This window comes from Manacus vitellinus, unplaced genomic scaffold (assembly GCF_001715985.3).
Source record: "Manacus vitellinus isolate BGI_N305 unplaced genomic scaffold, ASM171598v3 scaffold_27_pilon, whole genome shotgun sequence".
In the NCBI taxonomy this organism is placed as follows: domain Eukaryota; kingdom Metazoa; phylum Chordata; class Aves; order Passeriformes; family Pipridae; genus Manacus; species Manacus vitellinus.
The window spans coordinates 3,063,245-3,083,658 of record NW_021940039.1 but is presented as its reverse complement, the minus strand read 5'-3'; the positions used below and the strand labels follow the sequence as shown (position 1 = coordinate 3,083,658).

Here is a 20,414-nt window from a genome sequence, read left to right as displayed (position 1 = left end):
TCAGTCCTCAGTGGGATGGAGATGCGGTGGAGAAGTTGCCGTGTGTCGCGGTGGTGCCGTACGTCCCCTGTCCCTGCTCTGCTGGAGGGCTGGTGCTGTGCCTGAGCTTCCCGCTTTGGGAATGGCTGGAAAACAATCCTCTCTGTCTCTCTGTCTTCCGTGAGCAGGGAAAATTGGGCATCTTTCACCTCCAGGCTGCATGCTTGTGCCTTGTGAGAGAGTTCCAGTATTACAGCTCTGCTGTTCCAAGAGTATTTCATGTAGTGGTTCTGCTGCTGGTGAATGAAGCTGGGAATTTTTTTTTCCGTGTTATCAGGGTTTATGAAATCTGTTTACTCTTATATTTTCCCTGGTTGCTTCAGCAAGAGAATCAAATTGTGTGTCTGCCTGAGCGTCTGTCTTAGGTCATGTCTGTCAATGTGGGCATTTGCAAGGTTATTTTCTACAGTGAAACAGTAGAAAGAACGTTTCCCCTCTGGTTGGGAACATGATGACACCTTCCAAGTGATCGGAGGCTGGGTCGTGATTAAATAATGTATTTTGCAAAGTGCTGTGAGAACAAAGGAAAATTAAGATCAGAGAGGTTTGGAGAGCACAGAGGGCTCGAGGGGGCTGAGGAATGTGCTGTGTTTGGGGCTGGGCTCCCTTTCCGTGGTGTGTCCTGGAAGCTCAGACCCTGCTGGTACCCTCCGGACTGCATCCCATCCCTGCTGGCACTCCTCACAGGGCACTGCTCCGGGCTTTCCCTGCCTGGAACCCGGTGAACATTGGAGGGAAATGGTTGTCTGGTGAAGCTCCCCATCCCCCGGGGAGTCTGGCAGAAGAGGGAGAAACGTAACTCCCGGTGTCCGTTTACTCAGGAGAGCTGATTTTCCAGCTGACAGATCCGGGAGAGCTCTGCAGAGGCAGCTCACTGCTCAGCCCTCAGCAGGACACTGTGCCCTCACTGGTGGCTCAGGCTCATCCTTCTCAGGGTGTCAAGGAGAAGCCAAGTGCTCTGTCACAACAGCGGGGCAGTGGGTCCCCACCGCGATGTGCTCGGACAGCACCCGGAGCCCTCGCTGCTGCCTGGCTTTCCTTGTGTCCATGCCTTCCCACATGCATTGCCTTCCTCTTTGAGCTCTTGCTCTCCTTTTCAGACCCTTGTTTTATTTGTCCCCAATCCATATTTTTGCATTACAAGTGAATTTTGCCAGCTGGGCCCTCGGAGGAGCCTCCCTCCACTTCCAGCACAGCTCCACTCTCTGCCACATCCATCCTGCTTCCTCCACTCATTCCCCTTCACCTCCCACACCCCTGCCAGGCCTCCCCCCATTTTATTAACCCATCTTTCCCTGTGTTAATTAGGTGTTGCCTACCAACCCAGAGGAAAGCTGGCAGGTCTACAGCTCTGCCCAGGATAGCGAGGGACGTTGTATATGCACAGTGGTGGCACCTCAACAGACGATGTGCTCGCGTGATGCCAGGACAAAGCAGCTGAGACAACTATTAGAAAAGGTAATGGCTGAGTCCTTCTGGGAAAAGTGGTTTGGTTTGGTGTGACACTGGGGGTAAAAACCTGAGGAGGGTGGACTGAGCCTTGGTTTCCAGGGAAGATGGACCCCTTGGCCCAGATCTCCCGTGCCAGAGTTGTTCCCGTGTGTGTGGTGGGGAATAATGAGCTGCAGTCAGGAGGAGAAATCTCTACATGTTCCTGAGGCACGGGGGAAACCCTGGGCTCAGGTCAGGGTAAAACTGCTGAGATCAAAGCAGCCAATATTGAACCATATTGCTTAAAAAAAAAAAAAAATTGACCCTTTTTTTCATTATGTTGACACAAGCAGTTTCAAAGGATGAGCCTCAACAAGATGAGAAGAGATAGAGTTAAAACCCCAAAGCCCATGCATTCCTAGCCAAGCTGATATTAAAGAGGTCGAGTAAAACTGTACAAGCTGTCAACATCAAGTAGCACAGAGATGACAGCTAGTGGTTTTCTTTCTAATGTTGACATCCACTTGATTAGTTTTTAATAGTCTGCTGTCCGAAAAGATCAAAGAATCTCATTAGGGAAACATTCCCAATAACCAGAAATTTTCCAGGTAATAGATTTCACCGAAGAAATGCTGTTCCATGTGAAATGGTTCTCTTCCCTTTAAAATATAAGCTGACTCCTGTGCTGGATATATAATTAAACCCCATGCCCCAATGCTGTATTGGTATGTGTTGTGCATGACAAAAGAATTTTTGTCCTGCTGCTTTGGGGAAGCCACTGTATTAATTCCCTGTAACAACATTAAACCTACACTTAACTGATGTTCCCATGTGATAAGGACAACAAAGCGAGCCAGGAAACATTTAGCCCTAAAACAATTCTTTGGTATGTCAGAGGCTTCTAAAAATAATCCTACTCAAGCTTTTATTTCTCTGAGCAATAACGCAATGGGTCCATTTGCCTGAGAGGCAGCAGGCGTTATATTTATGAGCAGCTGCCATGGGTGTCCGAGAGCCTCCATGTTCCCAGAACTGCTCAGAGGCATTAAATGAGCAGGATTTGACCCAATGCCCTCTGCTAATGGACAGGAGTTGGGTGTAGGAGACCTGGGATAACATCAGGAAGGTGTAAGTAAGCGCGTGGTGATTTTTTTTTTATGCAGCTCTCTGGCTGCCAATGGATAGAGTGAGGGAGGAGCTGTATTTCCAGGCATGTGTTCTGGGGATGTTACCTGCCTGCTAATCTGTCTGCATCTCACTCCCACGCTAACCTAAATGAAAAACCCCAAAATAAAGAATAGGCTCTTAGTGCCAGACATCTGATCTTGAGGGAGGCTGAAATGACAATCCCTGTAGGAGAAACCAAACTGCAGAGAAGAGCTCCCAGCTTCCCAGGAAGGATTTCGAACCTGAAAACTCCTTCCCTCATCATCTGATGTTTTAACTCTAGCTCTGTGATGGGAAAACTCTCAGCTCCTGACTTCTCTCTGCCAGCAGATGAAGCAGCATAATGTGTCAAAGAGGTAACTGTGTTTGGATTTTCGAAGGAGCAGACCTGGAAGTCACCTATGGGGATGATGAGGCGTTGCCAGAATTAAGCTGCATTTGTGTGGGGGGGTGTGTGTGTGTACACAAAGCAATTACAGCAGCTGCAGTGGAAATCTCCACACAGAGGCTTCAGCAGCTGAATTTCGAGGTTCAAAGCTGCCAGGACTGCATCCATCTACACTCAGCTCATGGGGCTGAGCATCTGTGTAGGAAGTGCAGTTCCTGTGGCTCAGGAGTGAGGGCTGGGCACCGAGTCAGGTTAAAGAGCAGCGTTCAGGGAGGTGAGGGGAGCCAAGGCTGCTCGCCACCGCACAAACTGTTCAGCCCAGGTTTAGGCACTTGAGGTGTCTGAGCTCATCCTTGGCTGGAGTACACGGAGTCCTTCCAGCCTGATATGTGTCAGGTGCTGAGTCCAGATCTTGGGCTGCCTCCAAACCAAGACATCACCTCAATCCTGCTCATAAACAGATTATGTTTTTTATCTTCAAATGGATTTTTATTTATTTATTTTGGCCCTGTTTTCTGGGAGGGCTTCCTCCTCTGATGGTCAAACCATTTTTGGTTTCCTGCCAATTCTTCATCTTGCCAGCACTGATTTCCAGATTAAACAGGTCTTTTTGTTCCTTTGATAGTCACTCTGAGGTGTATCTACGAAGGAAAATGCCATTTCTTCTCAACCTTCACTTTGCCTCCTACAGACCTTATAAGATGAACTTTTCATGTTCTGAACCATCAGCTGCATCCATTTCTCTGCTAATTTTTCCCATAGACCATGAAAATCTCCCTCAAGGTGCCTCATGCTGTTGTTCCACCAGTTTGTCCAGCTGCCCAAGGCTAAAAATTCATCTCAATTCAAACCCCAAAGATGGGCTTAGAACAGGTCTTTTGGAGCTGGTATGAAAGGCTGATCCACAGGGAAGCTTGAGCAGGGTTTAAACCGTGGCTTTGACCTTATAGATCTCACTGAGGTCATCAGGCCAATATTGACTCTTTGATACTTTGCTTTAATTCTGAAACAACTCATCAAACAAGATGAAAAGAACAGCACTGGAAGCTTCATCTGTATTAATTTTCTATTTCAAATGCTAAAAATAACTTTCCCCAAGACTATCACAGGTACCTGTCTCGCATTAGCTTGATGAAAATGAGGTTTCAGGTTGAGAGTTGGGGCAAAAAGCATTGTAGCCCATGATTGAGGACAGCAGTTAATGGAGGAAGCTGAGGGAATTTGAGAGGCAGGATCCTTGGGCCTGAGTTCATTAGAGCACTTCTGTACATGCTTAAGTTTAAGCTATGAACAGTCTCATTGAAACCTAATCATGTGCCAGAGTACTTTGCTGGATCAAGGGCGTGATATGCTAATGATGGAAAACAAGCAGATCTTCAGCTGCTGGAGCACAAGCTGCTCTCAGGGACCAGGGGCGATGCTGCAGGTCTGGCCACAATCTTGCCTGGTTGAAAACAATACAGGCAACAAATACCGAGCCTGGGCTTGTAAAATCCACCCCCAAAATAGCACAGCAGCTATTTTAGGCATCTCCATTTAGAGACATGTGAGGAGGTTATTTTCCTCTGCAGTCAGGGAGAGGCAGAAACACTCCAGAGGTGTTTTCAGAGCAGCAGCCCCAGCGAGATGCTCTGACAGCAGAGTCTGTCTCTCCCCACCAACCAAGAAGCAGCGTAAGGAGCCCCCCATAACCTTACTCAGCCCCTGTGAACTCAGATACTTGTCTATCATTACAGAAATGCTCTTTTCTGATTACTTGCAGCTTGGCCTTTAGTTGGGGTTAGGCATTAGTGCAATTAGATCAATTTTGCATGATCTCTACAAGCCATTCCTATCCCAACTCCTTGGAACAATTCTGCTGGGCAGATACAGCTCATCTCAAAGGAGAATAGACTGGATTACTAGAATAAAAATATCTGCAGAGCAGCCACGCTTGTCCCTTCTCCTGCCTCAGGGTAGAGAGAGGTCTTCAAACTCCTCCACATCCAGCCCAGGTGAATTAGCACCCAGCTGTGACTGCTGGAAGCTCCCTGGGGGTGGCACAGCTAAACAGGAGTTGAACAGTCTCGGGCTGAGCTCAGGTTTGCTCTTTTCTTCTTCAAACCAAGAGAATCTTGTTCTGCTCTTCCCTGCTCCTCAGGCCTCTCTGAGCAGGTCCTTGGGGGTAGTCAGGGTGGGTGCTGGTTCATCTCCAGGTGATGTGCTGGGGCTCAGAGGCTGAAAATAGCTTCACCTTTGCCGAGGAAGACTATTAGACCCCCGGAGGAGTCGTACAGAATGTTTCCTCGCTGCTGGCCTTTGAAATACAGGTCACCCATACATTTTTAATGGATCCCTGTAATAGTTTTCTTGTCATCGTGCATGAGCAATGGGCATTTTGATGGGCTCCCAAGCTGCAGACACCACAGTTGGCATTTGACCCGGGCTGGTTTCAGCGAGGAACCTCCCAGCCCTGGCTGCGCGCGGGTGTCCTGCCGTGCCCTCGCCCTGTCACTTGAGGTAAGTCACCAACAGCCCAGTGCGATTGGCCCCAGGAAATATTGCACTTGCACCATTCCTTCCCCATCCCTGGCGAGGACGGCGACGGGAGCGGATGTGGCAGTGGAAGTGTCTGGGAGCGGATCCGCGGCGACGGCGCTGGCTCACATTTGGGGTTTGCTGAGACGCCCACAGCCGAGGAGACTTGAGCCAGGACGGCCCTGACGCAGCAGCACGCTCGGGGGCCTGATTCATCTTAGCCCCGGACGTCATCCCCGCGGTGCCACGCTGGCGCTGCTGTGGGTGACGTGGCCGTGGCAGGAGCACGGGCTGTGGGCTGAGCCCCGTAATGTACCAGCCGGGGTACAAACACATCCGTCCCCGATGCAAGGACCTTAAATATCGCTCACTGCCTCATGCTGAATAGGTGCTTTGGTGCCTGCCCACGTCAGAGCTTCGTTCCCCCTCTCCCGAGCCTGAGAAAGGAGAGGAGGGAATATCTTAATAAATCAGATGGCAGCCAACCTTCAAAATCAGGTCAGCCTAGCTGGCGTTTCCTTCCCCTCCTTACACCTTCAGCTCTTTTTCTCACGACGAGCCCAGCCAACCTTCTTTGCCTCACTCCTCGGGCGAGGCCAGATGGGCTCTGCACGGGGAGCTGCGGGGCTGCGGCACCGCTCGGCTCCCAGAGCTGCCGGCGCGGCACAGCCGCCCCAGCGGGCAGGAACCGGTGGGGAGTGGGAGCTCCCACCGTGCTTCCCAGCTCCAGGGTGCCCTCACCCGCAGCTGGGTTTGTTGTGGCAGATGCTGCGTAAACAGTTGGGCTGTTTTGGATAATGAAGTTTTATGAGCTGGGAGTAAAGTTTGCATTTAGGCAAATCAGCGTCGCTCACGCGCGCGAGGAAATGGAAATGTGCACCTGAGCAGAGGCTTTTCTCGTACCCAGGTGGGCCTCTGCTCAACTAAGAGCTCTCCTTGTGCAACAGCAGGTGCCACTCCAGCTTCTCAAAGAGGCAGCCACGAGTGACATGTTTTAGCCTCGACTACAACCCTTTTTTGCATGTGAGATTGTTAAGTTATTCTGTGCAGCAGGAAAAACATTTAGGAAACACATTTACTCTGGTTTAGAGCACGGGGTCATAATCTGTGAGATGCTGTTGATTAACTAGTAAATAATGCATGGGCTGATTGCCCTTTATCTCTGCTGACTGTGTGGAAAAGGTCAGTGTTGGGATGCAAAAGAGGGGCTGCCTTGGTGCTGGAAGCACCTTCTTAATGAGTCCCTTCTCGTTTGACAGGTGCAAAACATGTCCCAGTCGATAGAGGTGTTGGACAGGCGGACCCAGAGAGACCTACAGTACGTGGAGAAGATGGAAAACCAGATGAGGGGACTGGAAACAAAATTTAAGCAAGTGGAAGAAAGCCACAAGCAGCACCTGGCAAGGCAGTTTAAGGTATGTCTGCTTTCCAAACTCCTAATGGAGCTGTGGCCAGGGAATTCTCGGGGTGTGCATGGGACTGTGGCCCTGGTTCCCATCAGGGGAACCATCCGTGGGCTCCCCCCTCTCCAAAGCACAGCCTGCTCCAGGTTGTGGCATCACATCCTCAGTACATTTTTCTGTAGGGTAGAAGCATAAATCTCCATGTTCCCACAGCCAAAAACCACCTCGGTGCCCCAGTAGGGCAGCGTAGGATGGCTCCATAAGGGGGGTCTGCAGGGAGGCCCTGGGGCAGCTGAGGTCTGGGAGAGGTGGGTTCCCTTCCATGGCCAGGCAGCCTTTCCCCGTGCCACACCCATGACCCATTTCTTGGGAAAAGCCAGGAACTGGGGCTCCATTTCCATTTCTGCAGCACGTGGCAAACTGCAATGGGCTGTCACCAAACCACATCCCCCCTTGGGGTGGCTGTAGCAATGGATTAATCACTCAAGCATCACCTCCCTCCCCCCCAAAAACCCCAACAGTACAATTATTACAGCTCTCCTCAGGCTGGTGAGCTGCACATCTCCAGGATCTTGTCCAATTTTGAAGGAATGGTGTTGGCAGCAGAGCCAGCACCTTCTGATGGACTCTGTGTGTTGTGTCCTGGTGCCACACAAACGAGGGGTGAAGCTGCCAGCCTTTGGAATGCAGCTGGCACTGAGAGCAGTGGCCAAACCCTCAAGAACTCGGTTGAGAACAAATTGAATTGCCAAAAAGAGTCTGAAATTTTAGTAATGCTTTGGGTTAATAGCTTTAAAAACAAGTTGAGAAGGTTTGTAGTGAAATTTGGGGATGTTCCTGATCAGCCACCCAGCTGATTCTCACCCTCATTTTCAGGCAGCTGCCCAACTGGCTGGTATTTTACAGCAGAATTTTTAATGTTAAATACTTAAATACCAAGATTATATCATAAAAAGCTGGGAAGAAGGTTCTTAAAACTTTTCACCAACTCCACCTCCTCCGCTCCCCATCTCCAGTTACTGCAGGGCCCTAAATTTAGCTCTGCAGTCTGGATGTAAGAACCATCTTTCTGATTTGAGCATGACTTTCTTTTTTATTTATTTGTTTAATTTATTATTATTACTTTTCCCCTCCATTCTGATGAGTTTAATCCCCCCCATCGTCTGCCAGGGAGCTTGCACAGGGGAGTGCAAGTAAATAAAATCGATATATTCCCCATGTACAGAGCACAGGAGGGAAAACCTCCTGACTTAAATAGGAGGGGATGGATGGGAAGGAAAGGAATGAGGCTGAGGACCAATTTCTGATGCTGTTCAGCCCTGAGCTGCTTCAGCAGACAGGCAGATGTCACAGCCCTGGGCGCTGTGAACTTGGCCACTGTGCAGTAGTTTAAGCAGCACCAGGTATTCTGTGTGTACTAACATGCTTCATTAACAGATAGGTGCATGCATATTTATGTCTACTCATTAGCTGCTGGAGCAAAGCATCTTCAACAAAATGCTGCATACCGAGCCTTTAAACGAGGCCCTCATTTAATTTAAAAAAAAAAAAAAAAAAAAGGAAAAAAAAATTCATTTCTGCGAATTACATTTGATAACGACTTTGATTTTTATGGTCTGTGCCTAAAAACAGTAAGGAATTTTTGTCTAATTTGCTGCCAAAGCACCATTTTAAAGAACAGCCACAGCATTTTGTTTCTGCTAATGCCAGCATTAAAATGTGAGTGGTTTGGAGCTCTTGTGTTGTTTTTTTTTTTCTCTCTTTAGTTCCGTAAGAGTATTTGTCTATGAATGGCTATCTATATAAGGCAGGTTAGTGAGCTAGATCCTCAACAGTATTTCATTTTCTTGCTTACAGGGCTAACTTAAAAGCAAGTTTTTTCAATGCTGCAGTGACTGAAGAAGCAGTTCACTCCCATGTAACCATGAAAAGAGGGCCACAGAGCATTTTGCACCATGCATTGATTTTTTTGATTATTTTCCAAATTAGCACCATATCTCACTAAGGAACCTTGAACCACACAACCAAGATCTTCCTTTGCATGCAATTGTAGATGCATTTCATGAATAGTTTGAAACCCTTGTCAATGCATATATATATATTATTTTCTTTTATTTTTTGGAAAGAAAAAAAAAAAAACCAACTCTTTGTGTATGTGATCTGAAGCATGTAACCCTAAGATGTTGCATTCTAAAAATGACAAATAAAGGCCTTTCCCAAATATTTTGGTGTTCTGCAGCCTGTTTAATATGTTCTTTCCAAGACATCATTTGGACCAAAGTAATAATTAAACTAATTTTAATGCTAATAATTGTGGGATATGAACATTGCACTCACGTAGGAAGCAACCAGGTCAAGGCAGAGTGTTGCAGATTTTTGCACGCATAGCACTGAACCGAGCTTATTTTAACCTTGCAGGCAATAAAAGCGAAAATGGAGGAACTTAGGCCTTTGATACCAGTGTTGGAAGAGTACAAAGCCGATGCCAAATTGGTATTGCAGTTTAAAGAGGAGGTCCAGAATCTGACGTCAGTTCTAAACGAACTCCAGGAGGAGATTGGCGCCTATGACTACGAAGAGCTTCAGAACAGAGTGTCAAATCTTGAAGAAAGGCTTCGTGCATGCATGCAAAAATTAGGTAGGCTCAGAACGACATGGTGGCACTGGCTAAACACCATCGATGTTAAAAACCTCTCATCCCGTCCGGAGGCAGAGATGCCACTCTGGCCATCTTGTGCCGTGCCCGGCCGGAAGGGATGAGCTGGCACAGCCAGGTTGGATCCTGTAAAGAGCTATGCTATCAGTAACATTCGTCTTGGGAGTAGTCCTGCCGAGGATTACTCGCATGAGCGATGTTGCTCGTGGTGTAAGTGCTTCAGGATCGGGCCCGTGAGTGGGCATGTGGCGCCGGGGGCGGCGTTTGCATAAGCGGCCGGGGCGGGTCCGGCTTATGCAAAGCAAACACATGCACCCGTGTTTTGCTCGTGCATCCCCGTCCGACCTTTCTGCTAAGTGCAGCTGGCCCCCAGCAAAGGTCTGGGTGCGTGGAGGGGGGGGTGTGGGGGCTCCGTGACTCGGTCTCCCTGGTTGCCCTTTTCCCTTTTGCATCTTGCAAACCCCCCCCCATCCCCCGGAGAAGAGCATGGTGGAGCTGGGGCGGGGTCGTGGTGTGGTCCGGACTGTGCAGCTGGGCAGGATGTAAATCTCCCTGTCTCTCCTGTTCCCCGAGGGAGCAGGGAGCCCTTTCCATCAGGCTGGTGCTAAACCACCAGAGATTCATCTCTAATCTCATTCAGAGAGTATTAATTGACTGAGGCCCGTGGGTCTGTCGTGGGGAGGCTCAGCTGTCGCCAAACCCAGCGTCTGACCCCAAACAGAGGGGGAAGGAGGGCACTGCCTTCTGCAGCTGCAAGAACTCTCCCCACCATTTGTTGGGCCAGCTCTGACTTGATTTAATTTCTCCTTACATTATTGACTTTCTTGTTACGCAGTTTAGATAATCTAAACGCATTAACTGCTCTGCAGTCTATTTTGGTAGCACATACGAAATTACACTCTCAGGTAACTTCATGGAAGATCAGATCTCTTCTGAGCACTTTATATCCTTGGCAAGGTAATGCTTTGTTTCTCTCTTGGCTCTGGTGGTGGGATTGCTTTTGCTTGTTTCTAGATGCCTCCACAGGTCTGTAAGCAGCTGCTGACCCTCTGTTTCCCTCCTGCCCTCTGATATCATGTTGATCCCTTACAGGCTCCACCTGACTTGAAATCTCAGAGAGGAAAGTGAATTCCCACCTAAGCCTGGATGCTCAGAGTATTTGAACTATGAGTGTGCAGAGAGTAAGGCACTGAGGTACCCCTGGGGCAGGTACAACCCCCCTGGCCAAGCGAGAGGGCAGAGCCTGATTTCTCATTTATTAATGAGCGCTGGTGCACCCAGGTTTGGTTTGGGAGTGGGGGAAAGTCACACCATAGCAGGCAACTTTGTCCAGAAACTTTTGGTTTGGTTTGGGTTTTTTTAAATCTTTTTGAGTCTTTATTTGGGCTTTTTTGCTGTGTCCCTTCTCCCTCCTCTTGCTCTCTCTGTGACTGTGGGGTCAGGGCAGCTCCTCTGCCCTGGGATGTTGCAGCACTCCCGGGTGCTTGCAGAGGTGGATGCTGTGTCTCACAAAGGTGAGACAAATCCAGGAGGATTTGCTGCTCACCCAGGAGGGTGATTTATTTGGTCACTTAACAGCAAACAGCACGGACTGAATTTCCAATGTTGTTTATGGCTTCGGCGTGTAAACCAGCGAAAATGGTAGTTAATTGAGTTAAATTCAAATAACAATCTTACACTTTGCTGCCACACAATGAGGCCCTGATTGCTGAGGATTTCTGCAGGTTTACAGCAAGTTGTCTGCTCTGAGGGGTTCACTGATGTTTCAAGGAGCACGTTTGAGCTTAGAGTTGCTCCTGCATGGGCCAGAAATGCTGCTCACCTGGAGCGTGTTCACCTCCTGCAGCTCAGGGTGCCCCAAACAGGGTCAGGGAGCAGCTGCAATAAGCACAGGGCAAGGGAAGGGGAAGGATGTGCCATATTCCCATCCAGTTCACCTCTCCCAGGAAGCACTGATGCTCCACAGTGCAGCAGCATTTTACTTAGACAAGGTCCTGTTTTGCATTTTGGGCTTCCTAAGCATTATTGATGGATCAATAGTGAAAACACTTCCTGACCCTGGCATGTGTGTGAAGGGAAAAAAAAAAAATCAATAATGGCAGGTTCAATCTGTGTTTCTGTTTACACTCTCAAAGATCACTATTTATACAGGGATTTTAACGTTTCCATTAATGTTCCTAAGAGGAGCCTTGGAGGAGTGGAGAGGTTGTCACTCCTTGGCTCAAGGGGGAATTGAACTCAGGCTCATGTTTGCCTGCCAGCCTAAGCTTGGAAAAAAATCCTGGTGCAGGGATGGGGATAGAGCCCTGCCAGCCTGTCCCTGATGTTTTTGGGATGGGGTGCTCCCAGCCAGGCAACAGAGGTGAAGACAGGGCATCCCCCAGCTGCCACAACCCCATCCCTGCTGTGGAGGGCTGGGACTGGGATGGGGGGGTGAGACCTTGGCTTCCTGGGAAGCCCCAGCAGGGAAGGATCCTGACTGTGGCAGCAGCAGTCCAAGCAGAACCGTGGAGTCCAGAAGGAGCCGGTGGCTGCGTTGGTGGATAAATTGCTCCTGAGCTGCTAAACATCACTTGTGGGCTGGATCTGAGGAGAAATATGGAGCGGAGGTGTTGGCATCCTGGGAGGATGGTAGAGCTTGTTTTAGCTGGCAGGAGGAAAGCGTGTCTTCTCCTGCTGGAAAATTCCTCATGCAGTTCGAGGAAGGGGCTGGGGGGGGTTGTGTTCCATGGCTGCTCTGAGGGGCTGCAGGAGGGCAGGACAGAGGCTGGTCAGCCTGGAGGGACACTTGGGGAGAGGCTCATTTGTGCTGTTTTCCAGGAGGAGGGACCTGAATAGCACTGGGGAAAGAGGAGTGAAAACTCCTCTGTGATGCCCCAAAAGCTGCTGCTCACAGGCCTCCCCTGTGTCCTGGACTCCTGGACGAGCACCAGGACATGCTTTTCTGTTGCACATTTGTCCCTGAGTGACCTGAAACGTGCCCAGCATCCCATGATCCTGCCATCCCAACAGGAGGGTGGCTTTGCTGCTAAAGGCTCAGCACCCATGGGGGGAAAATGGCTGATGATATTCAGAGTGTGGATCTCAGCAGGGATGGATGGATGGGTGGGTGAGGATCAAAGGCTGTAGTTGTCCATCCCTGGGTGGTAAGCCCAGGAAAGCTGCAGGGACATGGCTAAGTAGGGACCCTAAAGAAACTTTCCCCCAGTATCTGAGTGCCTGGGATAGATTTACACCAGGAGAGAGAACACCTTGTCCTGTGTAAGAACAACCCTCTTGCATTGCAGAAGAGCTGTTGAGAATGTGCCTCCAGCTATACGTGTGGGAGATGTTGCAAACAACACTAGTTTACCCTTATCAGCTGCTGCTGCTTTATTTTTTTAACTATTTTTTTTTAATCAATGAGCTTTTATACAACACTTCTCTCCAGGGAAATGGAAGGAAGAGATAAAGTGACAGCAGTGTAGGGTTGTGATAATGGCAGGCAGCGCTGAGCAGATCTGTGATTAGAGGAAGGTTGGACCTCTGCAAGGGGAATTTGCAAGACATTAAAATGTCTTATTTTAACCCATTGCATCCCTTTGCCAACACTTTGCTCTCCCCCTGAGCTGAGAGGTTTTGAGTGCATCAGGTAGGCAGGAGGGCAAATTCCTGTCCGTCATGTCTCAGGGAATTCAGGAAAGCTCTCTGCTTTTTGGTGGGATATCTCTCTATCTGCTGGGGTCTGAAGGCTGTGGGAAGATTGATAGTCCCCTTGGTCATGTCATGCTGGTGCATATCAAGAATATCTTCGTCTATTTGGTGCCCCAGGATAAGGTGACCCCTTTGGGCACAGCTCAGAGCTGAGGGAGGAGGATGTGTCCCATGGCTGTGATCAGGATAGAAAGGTGCTGGTGAGAACAGGCTAAGGAGGGAGGCAGCTTAAGAGATTGCAGTGTGTGTGTGTTCTGGAAACATTCAAGGTCTGGAATCTATGATTCTATGAAGGTCAGGTTGGACAGGGCTCTGAGCAACCTGATCTAGTTGAAGACGTCCCAGCTTATTGCAGGGGGTTGGTCTAAATAACCTTTAATGGTCCCTTACAACAAACTATTCTATGATTTTACTTGGTAATTTTGAGCAGAATGACCTTGTCCTGAGCTGGCAGAGCTCTGCCTGTGTTTCAGCAGCACCTGCAGGGGCTCCCACCTGCAGCCCCAGCCCTGGGTGCCCTGCTGAGCAGGTACTGCAGTGCATCTGCAGCTCTGCTGGGTCCTCAAACCCAGCACCCAGAGCAGCTGCTCCACCCCAGCACCGCCACCTTCCCCTTCCCAACCTGACAGAGGCTTCCACGTCAAAAAGGAGAAGTCAGGAAATGCTTTCTGAACTTCAGGGGGTGCCTGTCCCCCTGGTGCCACTGGCCTGAGCTTGGCTTGCCCAGGGGATGCTGCTGCAGGACCAGCTCTGCACTGAATGTGGCCAGGTTTTAAATGAGCGCTCCCGTAGCAACAGAGCGTCCAACACCAGCCCCTCCCGAGGCATCTCTGTCTCTTCACCTGTCATTCCTCACTGCACACATGTTAAAATGTTGGTGATGCAGCAGACTAGTGTGGCAGCTTTGCTGAAACTTGGGGATATTGTTGGAGAAAGGAACTCAGTGTGGCTGCACCTGCTGTGCTAAGCTTGCAGCGTTCTGTAGGAGGCATCTGTCCATGGGCATCCCTGGAGGGCTCCTGGGTTCAGTTCTGGGGACAGAACCATGGGTGGGAAAAGAGCTGCCGTGGGCAGCTGGCATGGCAAGCAGGAGGAGAGGTGCTGCTGCTTCCCCTCATAGTTAAGGCTTGAAAACCCAGCAAGGCACTGCGCTGGGCTTGAAGATGCACTGAATTTGATAGGTGTGGGGGACCTGAGTGTGCTCCAAACCTGGCTCACAGCACTGAGCGGGCGCTCATCCCTGTTGTGGTGATGCTGAGTCTGGGCAGAATTCCCGGGGCAGCTCCTGAGGGATCCTTGGGACACCCCACCTCCCGCCTTCATCCTGCTGCCTTTGGTTCCTCTCCTGGAGCTGGCTGGGAGGAGGCTGGTGAATTCATTAGTGTCTCCTAAGTGTGCCGACACGACAGGGATCAGAGAAGGTGGCTGGTAGACGCTGGTAAATGGTCATTGCAGGGACAAGATTTATACTGTGTATCATTTCCCAACTTCTTTTTTTCCTCCTCTACATAACCTGTAACAAATGCATGTTTCCATCAGGGCTGGAATAGACACGTCTGTCTTTTTATCTTGGCTGCACCCACTGTATCAGAGCAGAAATGAGCAGCTATTCAGCTAATTCCTCCACCTGGCTGCTGGATCCTGGCTCACTCCCCTCATTCCCTATTCCGTGACATTCGCAGCCGGGCTGGTTCAGCAAAGCTTGTTTTCCTGGGGACAGTGTGATAAGGACAAACGTTATTAAGAGGCATGAAACAACCAAAAGCATTCAACACTTGTTCTTGACTTAATTCCCTCTAATTAAATAACCCCGGAGCTGCCATCAGCGGGGCAGAGCAGTGGGCAGAGCTGTGGGTGGTGGCCGGCTCAGGTGCCCCTCGCCGGGGCCTCGGGGCTGATGTGGTGCTCACCAGCCTCCTTCCACTCTTTTCCAGCTTGTGGGAAGCTGACAGGAATAAGTGACCCGATCACAATTAAAACCTCGGGGTCCCGGTTCGGATCGTGGATGACGGATCCTCTCGCTCCCGAGGGAGAGAACAAGGTAAGGCCGCGACAGCTCCGCCTCTGTTCCCACCGACACAACTGAGGGCACTGAAAACTCGTCACAGACACCCAGAGTGCCCTGTGAAACCTGGGGAAGGTCCTAATTCATCTCACAGGGCTCCCCTGGCCTCCTCTGCAGCGGGAGGGGCTGAGCATCCCACAGGGAGGGAGGATGAGGAGGGGGTGAGCAGCCCCACGCAGTGGTCCCTCCCCTGGGCAGGCCAAACTCCTTGCAGTGTGAGCAGTCATGGTCTTAAAAGTGTCACCATGAGGTCCGTGCCCCCCCACAACAGGGGGGAAATAATCAAGTATTGGGTTTCTCCTCTGTGTTTGGCAGCCAGGAGGGGGCTGAGGCTGAGCACAGGGACCCGTGGTCCTGGTCCCTGCTGCTCTTCTCCTGCCAGAGCCTCTGATAATGTCATCTGACTGCATTTGTCCTCCATCCTCCACTTTCATTGTTGTGAGGAATTAACCGACTGCAGCCAGAGAGAGAGATTTGTTTTGCTTTGTTTTGGTCTTTTTTTTTTTTCCATTCAGACCATTCAATTTTGATCCCAAGGAGGTAGGAGGCCAATAACTGGCTGAAAATCAATCCAGGCTTCCCATGACTGATGGAATGGAAAATATCTCGAGTGTTTGCTGAGGATTTGCAGGCAGCAAAACAAAACAAAAGGCACAGAGCTTGGCTGCATGTAATTCCCTCCTGCATGCAGCATCCTTCATCAAAGGATAAAGGCTCCAGCAAGGGCTGTATTGGGGCAGCTATTTTGGGAGCTCTGTAGCTAAGAGAGGACAAGGGATGCTCTGGAGAAGCCACCCCTGGGTGGCTTCTTTGAAGGTGACTTGATTTGTTGGGCTCTTTTCCTCCATCAGCCAGCTGGTTAGCACTAGTTCCCCCGTTCAACACCTCCATATTTTACAGTTATTAAGCAAAACTTCCCCTATATCCCCAGTAAAACCCTGACTGGAGGTGAGATGGGAAGGCTTTACCACATCACATCTTGTTTTGCTCAAGAGAGGGGACAGAATTGTCCCCTTTGGGCTGTGTTTGCTGTGTCCCCTGGCACTGACATCATTTACAGCTGAAGCTGGTTGTTCAGATGCTAAAGATCCTCCGTGTCCTCAGAGAGTTTTGTCTCAAACCCCTCTTTTTAATATTTTTTCACCCATGCCTTTTTCTGCAGTGTATTTTTGTCATGCAAATAGACTGTAAACTGTAGCTGAAGCTTCACCAGCGTCTCTGTGTGTCTAATACATGAACCTACTGGGAATTTTATTAGGAACACACCATTAAGTGAATTTTATTGTCTGCTCAGCAGAGTGGGAAAGTGGAGATGGGGAAAGATGGGCAGTTTATCATCCCCATCCTCTGTCCCCAAGCCCCAGGAGGTGTTTGGTGGCTCACATGGCCGTTTGTTCGAGTCATGAAACCATGGAACACAACTGGGGCAAACTGTGAGTCCCACAGGAGCAGCCTGGCACGAGGCAGCAGGTGGATGCTGAGTGCTGGGGTCGATGTGCACTGGCAGCAGGAGGTTGCTCAAAGCCAGCTGGTGTGATGAGACGTTGTTCATCCATCCACCTCCACCTCTCCAAAGCATGGAATGCTCCGGGGTTCTGCCACCTTGCAGCCCCAGCGTGGTGACGTGGGGTTCTGCTGGGCTTCTGTCTAGAAGCTGAGCACAACACGCTGGTGTATTGAAGTTTTAATAACAGATAATGAAACGGGAGCAGCAGAGAGACAATTCGGTCTTGGGTTTGGTTTTTTTTTCCCCCTATAATTTCCCAAGCTGGTTTAGTTGAAGGCATTTCACTGCCAGCTTTCCTAGGCTGCAGACACTTCTGTGCCGTGGGCTCAGGGGTGTGTGTGGGTGTTCTCTGGTGCTTTTGCAGACATCCCTCAAGCCCACCAAGGTGTGAGAATCAGAACCATTTGCCACATGTTCATTCCCCACCTCTGCAGTGTTTCCAGGGAGGTAACGCTGGAGGGCTGAAGTTCCCTACAAAGTTTTTGGAGACCCCACTTGGCCTTTCAAAGGCAGCAGCCAAATGCTGGTTTGCTCTTCTCAGGGACCCTGGAGACAGTCACACTGCAGAGATAACACTGTCAGGTTCTGCAAAAGAAATTTGCACTACATCACCCAAATCTGCAGCCTTAAAGGCTTCCCTCTTGCTAAATTTACCTTTTCTCCTTCCTAAATTTACCTTTTCTCCTTCCTAGACAGTTTTTACCGAAAGCAGCTCTCTTATTTTTAGGCACTAGCTGCATCCATAATGTCATCACTGGCTGGATATTTCTTCTGGATATTAACTGCACAGCTTGGTCATTTGCCTCAGAATTGGTTTCATATAACAAAAGCTTTTTTTTTTTTTAGGAGTCTAGACAGTGTCCCCAGTGAACTGGCACTTAAATGATGATCTAAAATCTCGCCCCAATCTACCAATAGCAAGATTTAGATGTCTCTCTCTCTCTCTCTTATATTTTAGCAGCCTTGGTTTAAGCTTTTGATGCAGAAGTGTATGATTTTTAAGCCAATATGGACTTTGCCTGAATTTCCTTGACAATGAGTGATTGCATCCCTCTCTCCTGCATGCCAAATTAATGGAGTTAGGCACAGCAGCTGGGATAATTTACTGAGTGCTACCACGACGGGGCTTACGGGAAGCAAAAGCAGCATCAACGTAAAATGCTGGGTTTAGCCAGGGAAAAGATGTTAATTGCCCTCTGGAAGGATGGTGCCAATCACACAGCATTCCCAGGGGAGCACTTAAGCTCTCGTGCTCCTGGGGAGATACCAGGTTACCCCCTGGGAAAGCTTTGCTATTCAGCTGATTTCTTGGCTGATTTGGAGTTTCAGAAATTGGGGTTATTTCTGGGCAGGTGTTGGAGGCATCGTTGGATTCAAGGCCAGGTCGGACAGGGTTTGGAGCAACCTGGTCTAGTGGAAGGTGTCACAGGGGATGAGTTTTAAGGTCCCTTCCAACCCAAACCATTCTGTGATGATTCCATGATTTCTCGCTCTGGGTTTCTCCCACGGCCCGGTTTTTAGGGTGATGTGCAAAGGTCTCAGCCGGTCTCTGCTGTTTTCTAACCCCCCTGTGTTCCTGTTGCTCGCCCAGGTCTGGTACATGGACAGCTACCACAACAACCGCTTCGTGCGCGAGTACAAATCCATGGCAGATTTCATGAACACCGACAACTTTACCTCCCACCGCCTCCCTCACCCGTGGTCGGGCACCGGTCAAGTGGTCTACAACGGCTCTATTTACTTCAACAAATACCAAAGCCACATAATTATCAGGTTTGACTTGAAAACAGAGACCATCCTCAAGACCCGCAGCCTGGATTATGCCGGCTACAACAATATGTACCACTACGCCTGGGGCGGCCACTCAGACATTGACCTCATGGTGGACGAGAACGGGCTGTGGGCCGTCTACGCCACCAACCAGAACGCGGGGAACATCGTCATCAGCAAGCTGGACCCCAACACCCTGCAGAGCCTGCAGACCTGGAACACCAGCTACCCAAAACGCAGCGCCGGGGAGGCCTTCATCATCTGCGGCACCCTCTACGTCACCAACGGCTACTCGGGGGGCACCAAGGTGCACTACGCCTACCAGACCAACGCCTCCACCTACGAGTACATCGACATCCCCTTCCAGAACAAGTACTCCCACATTTCCATGTTGGACTACAACCCCAAGGATCGGGCTCTCTACGCCTGGAACAACGGGCACCAGATACTTTACAACGTCACCCTCTTCCACGTCATCCGCTCCGACGAGTTGTAGTCCCGCCCCTTGTTTAGAGACCGGTTTAGAAAAACAACAAAAAAAAATTAAATTAAATAAATGAAATAAACGTGAAAAGGATTAAAAAAGAAAATAAAAAAAAAAAGGGGAGAAACTTAATTTAAAAAAAAAAAAAAAGGCTAATAAGGAAACACACTTTAAATAAGTAAATATATAAACAGCTGCCAAAATTAAGACCAACGTCATGGAGGATAATTCAGCATAAACCTGACAGATCAGCATTACCTCTACATTTCTAGAAGTCTGGCTCTGTGTTATAGACTAACGAGTCACCATGTACTTGCAGCTGGAACTGCACTCAAAGAACCACTTAAGTTTGGGGTTTTGTTTTGTTTCTGTTCTGATAGCAAACCTATAGTACATACAAAAGCAGTAAGGCAATGACTGTTGGAAGTTTATCCTTGGGAGACTCGCTCTCTTCTGTGTGTGGGTTGCATGGACATTCCCCCGGCGTCACGGTCAGCTGTGATGGATGTGTGATTTGTATTTTTAAGCAGAAAAAGCTGACCCGTGAGGAGCTCTCGCTGTCTGAACAAGACCTATCACAGGTTAGTTTTCTTCGCCTTCCATTGCAGCTACTGTCTCTCTCAACTGTGTTCTTGTCACTTAGATTAACTGTGCTGAGACCCGAAGTAGCTCATGGATCTGTGTCTTAGTAACTATTAAACACGATGGTTTAAGTATGTATTATGAACAAGTTGTTGTACCCATATTGTTTGAACTTATGTATTCAGCAAATATATTGTATAATGTATGTCTGTTATTTACCAGAGGTGGCAAAACTTTGTATGTCCAGTTTATGCAATGAATGTTGTAAATGCAATGATGTAGTTTGGATTAATAAATGATGGTTTTTGTTTCTAAAAAGAAAAAAAAAAAAAGATCAGTGTTCACCCTTATACACAGATAACCAATTTCATGTTGATAATTACGAGAATATTCTCTTACTGTTATACTATCTACATAGCATTATGGTGGTTGGAAATTGCTTCTGTGGAAATTCTGTGGCAGCAGATTCCCATGGGAAGCTTTGTTTATGGAAGTGTGAAGGTAATTAATTTTTTTTAAGAGGAAAACTTTGTACTATCCACAGTTATCTAAGGAACAATAAAAATATTAGGAGACTTCCCTGCTTTGTTTATTGTCTTCTATGTACGAGTGAGCGAGTGCAGGGGAGGGATAACAGGAGTTATTGTGGGGTTTTCTGGGTAAATGTTGAACAGCCACCCTGAATTTCCTTCCAGGGAGTATTACTGCTGCT

The 20,414-nt window shown here is 49.0% G+C and overlaps 1 protein-coding gene across 1 annotated transcript; it reads left to right on the top strand.

Annotated features, from left to right (window-relative positions):
- Positions 1-1,328: 1,328 nt before the first annotated feature.
- On the top strand, positions 1,329-20,281 carry OLFM1 (olfactomedin 1). The gene is made up of 5 exons (XM_029960482.1): positions 1,329-1,497; positions 6,802-6,957; positions 9,364-9,583; positions 15,229-15,335; positions 18,458-20,281. Exons 1-5 carry the CDS (start codon positions 1,447-1,449, stop codon positions 19,130-19,132), a joined length of 1,209 nt encoding a protein of 402 aa, XP_029816342.1. The 5' UTR covers positions 1,329-1,446; the 3' UTR covers positions 19,133-20,281.
- Positions 20,282-20,414: the final 133 nt, after the last annotated feature.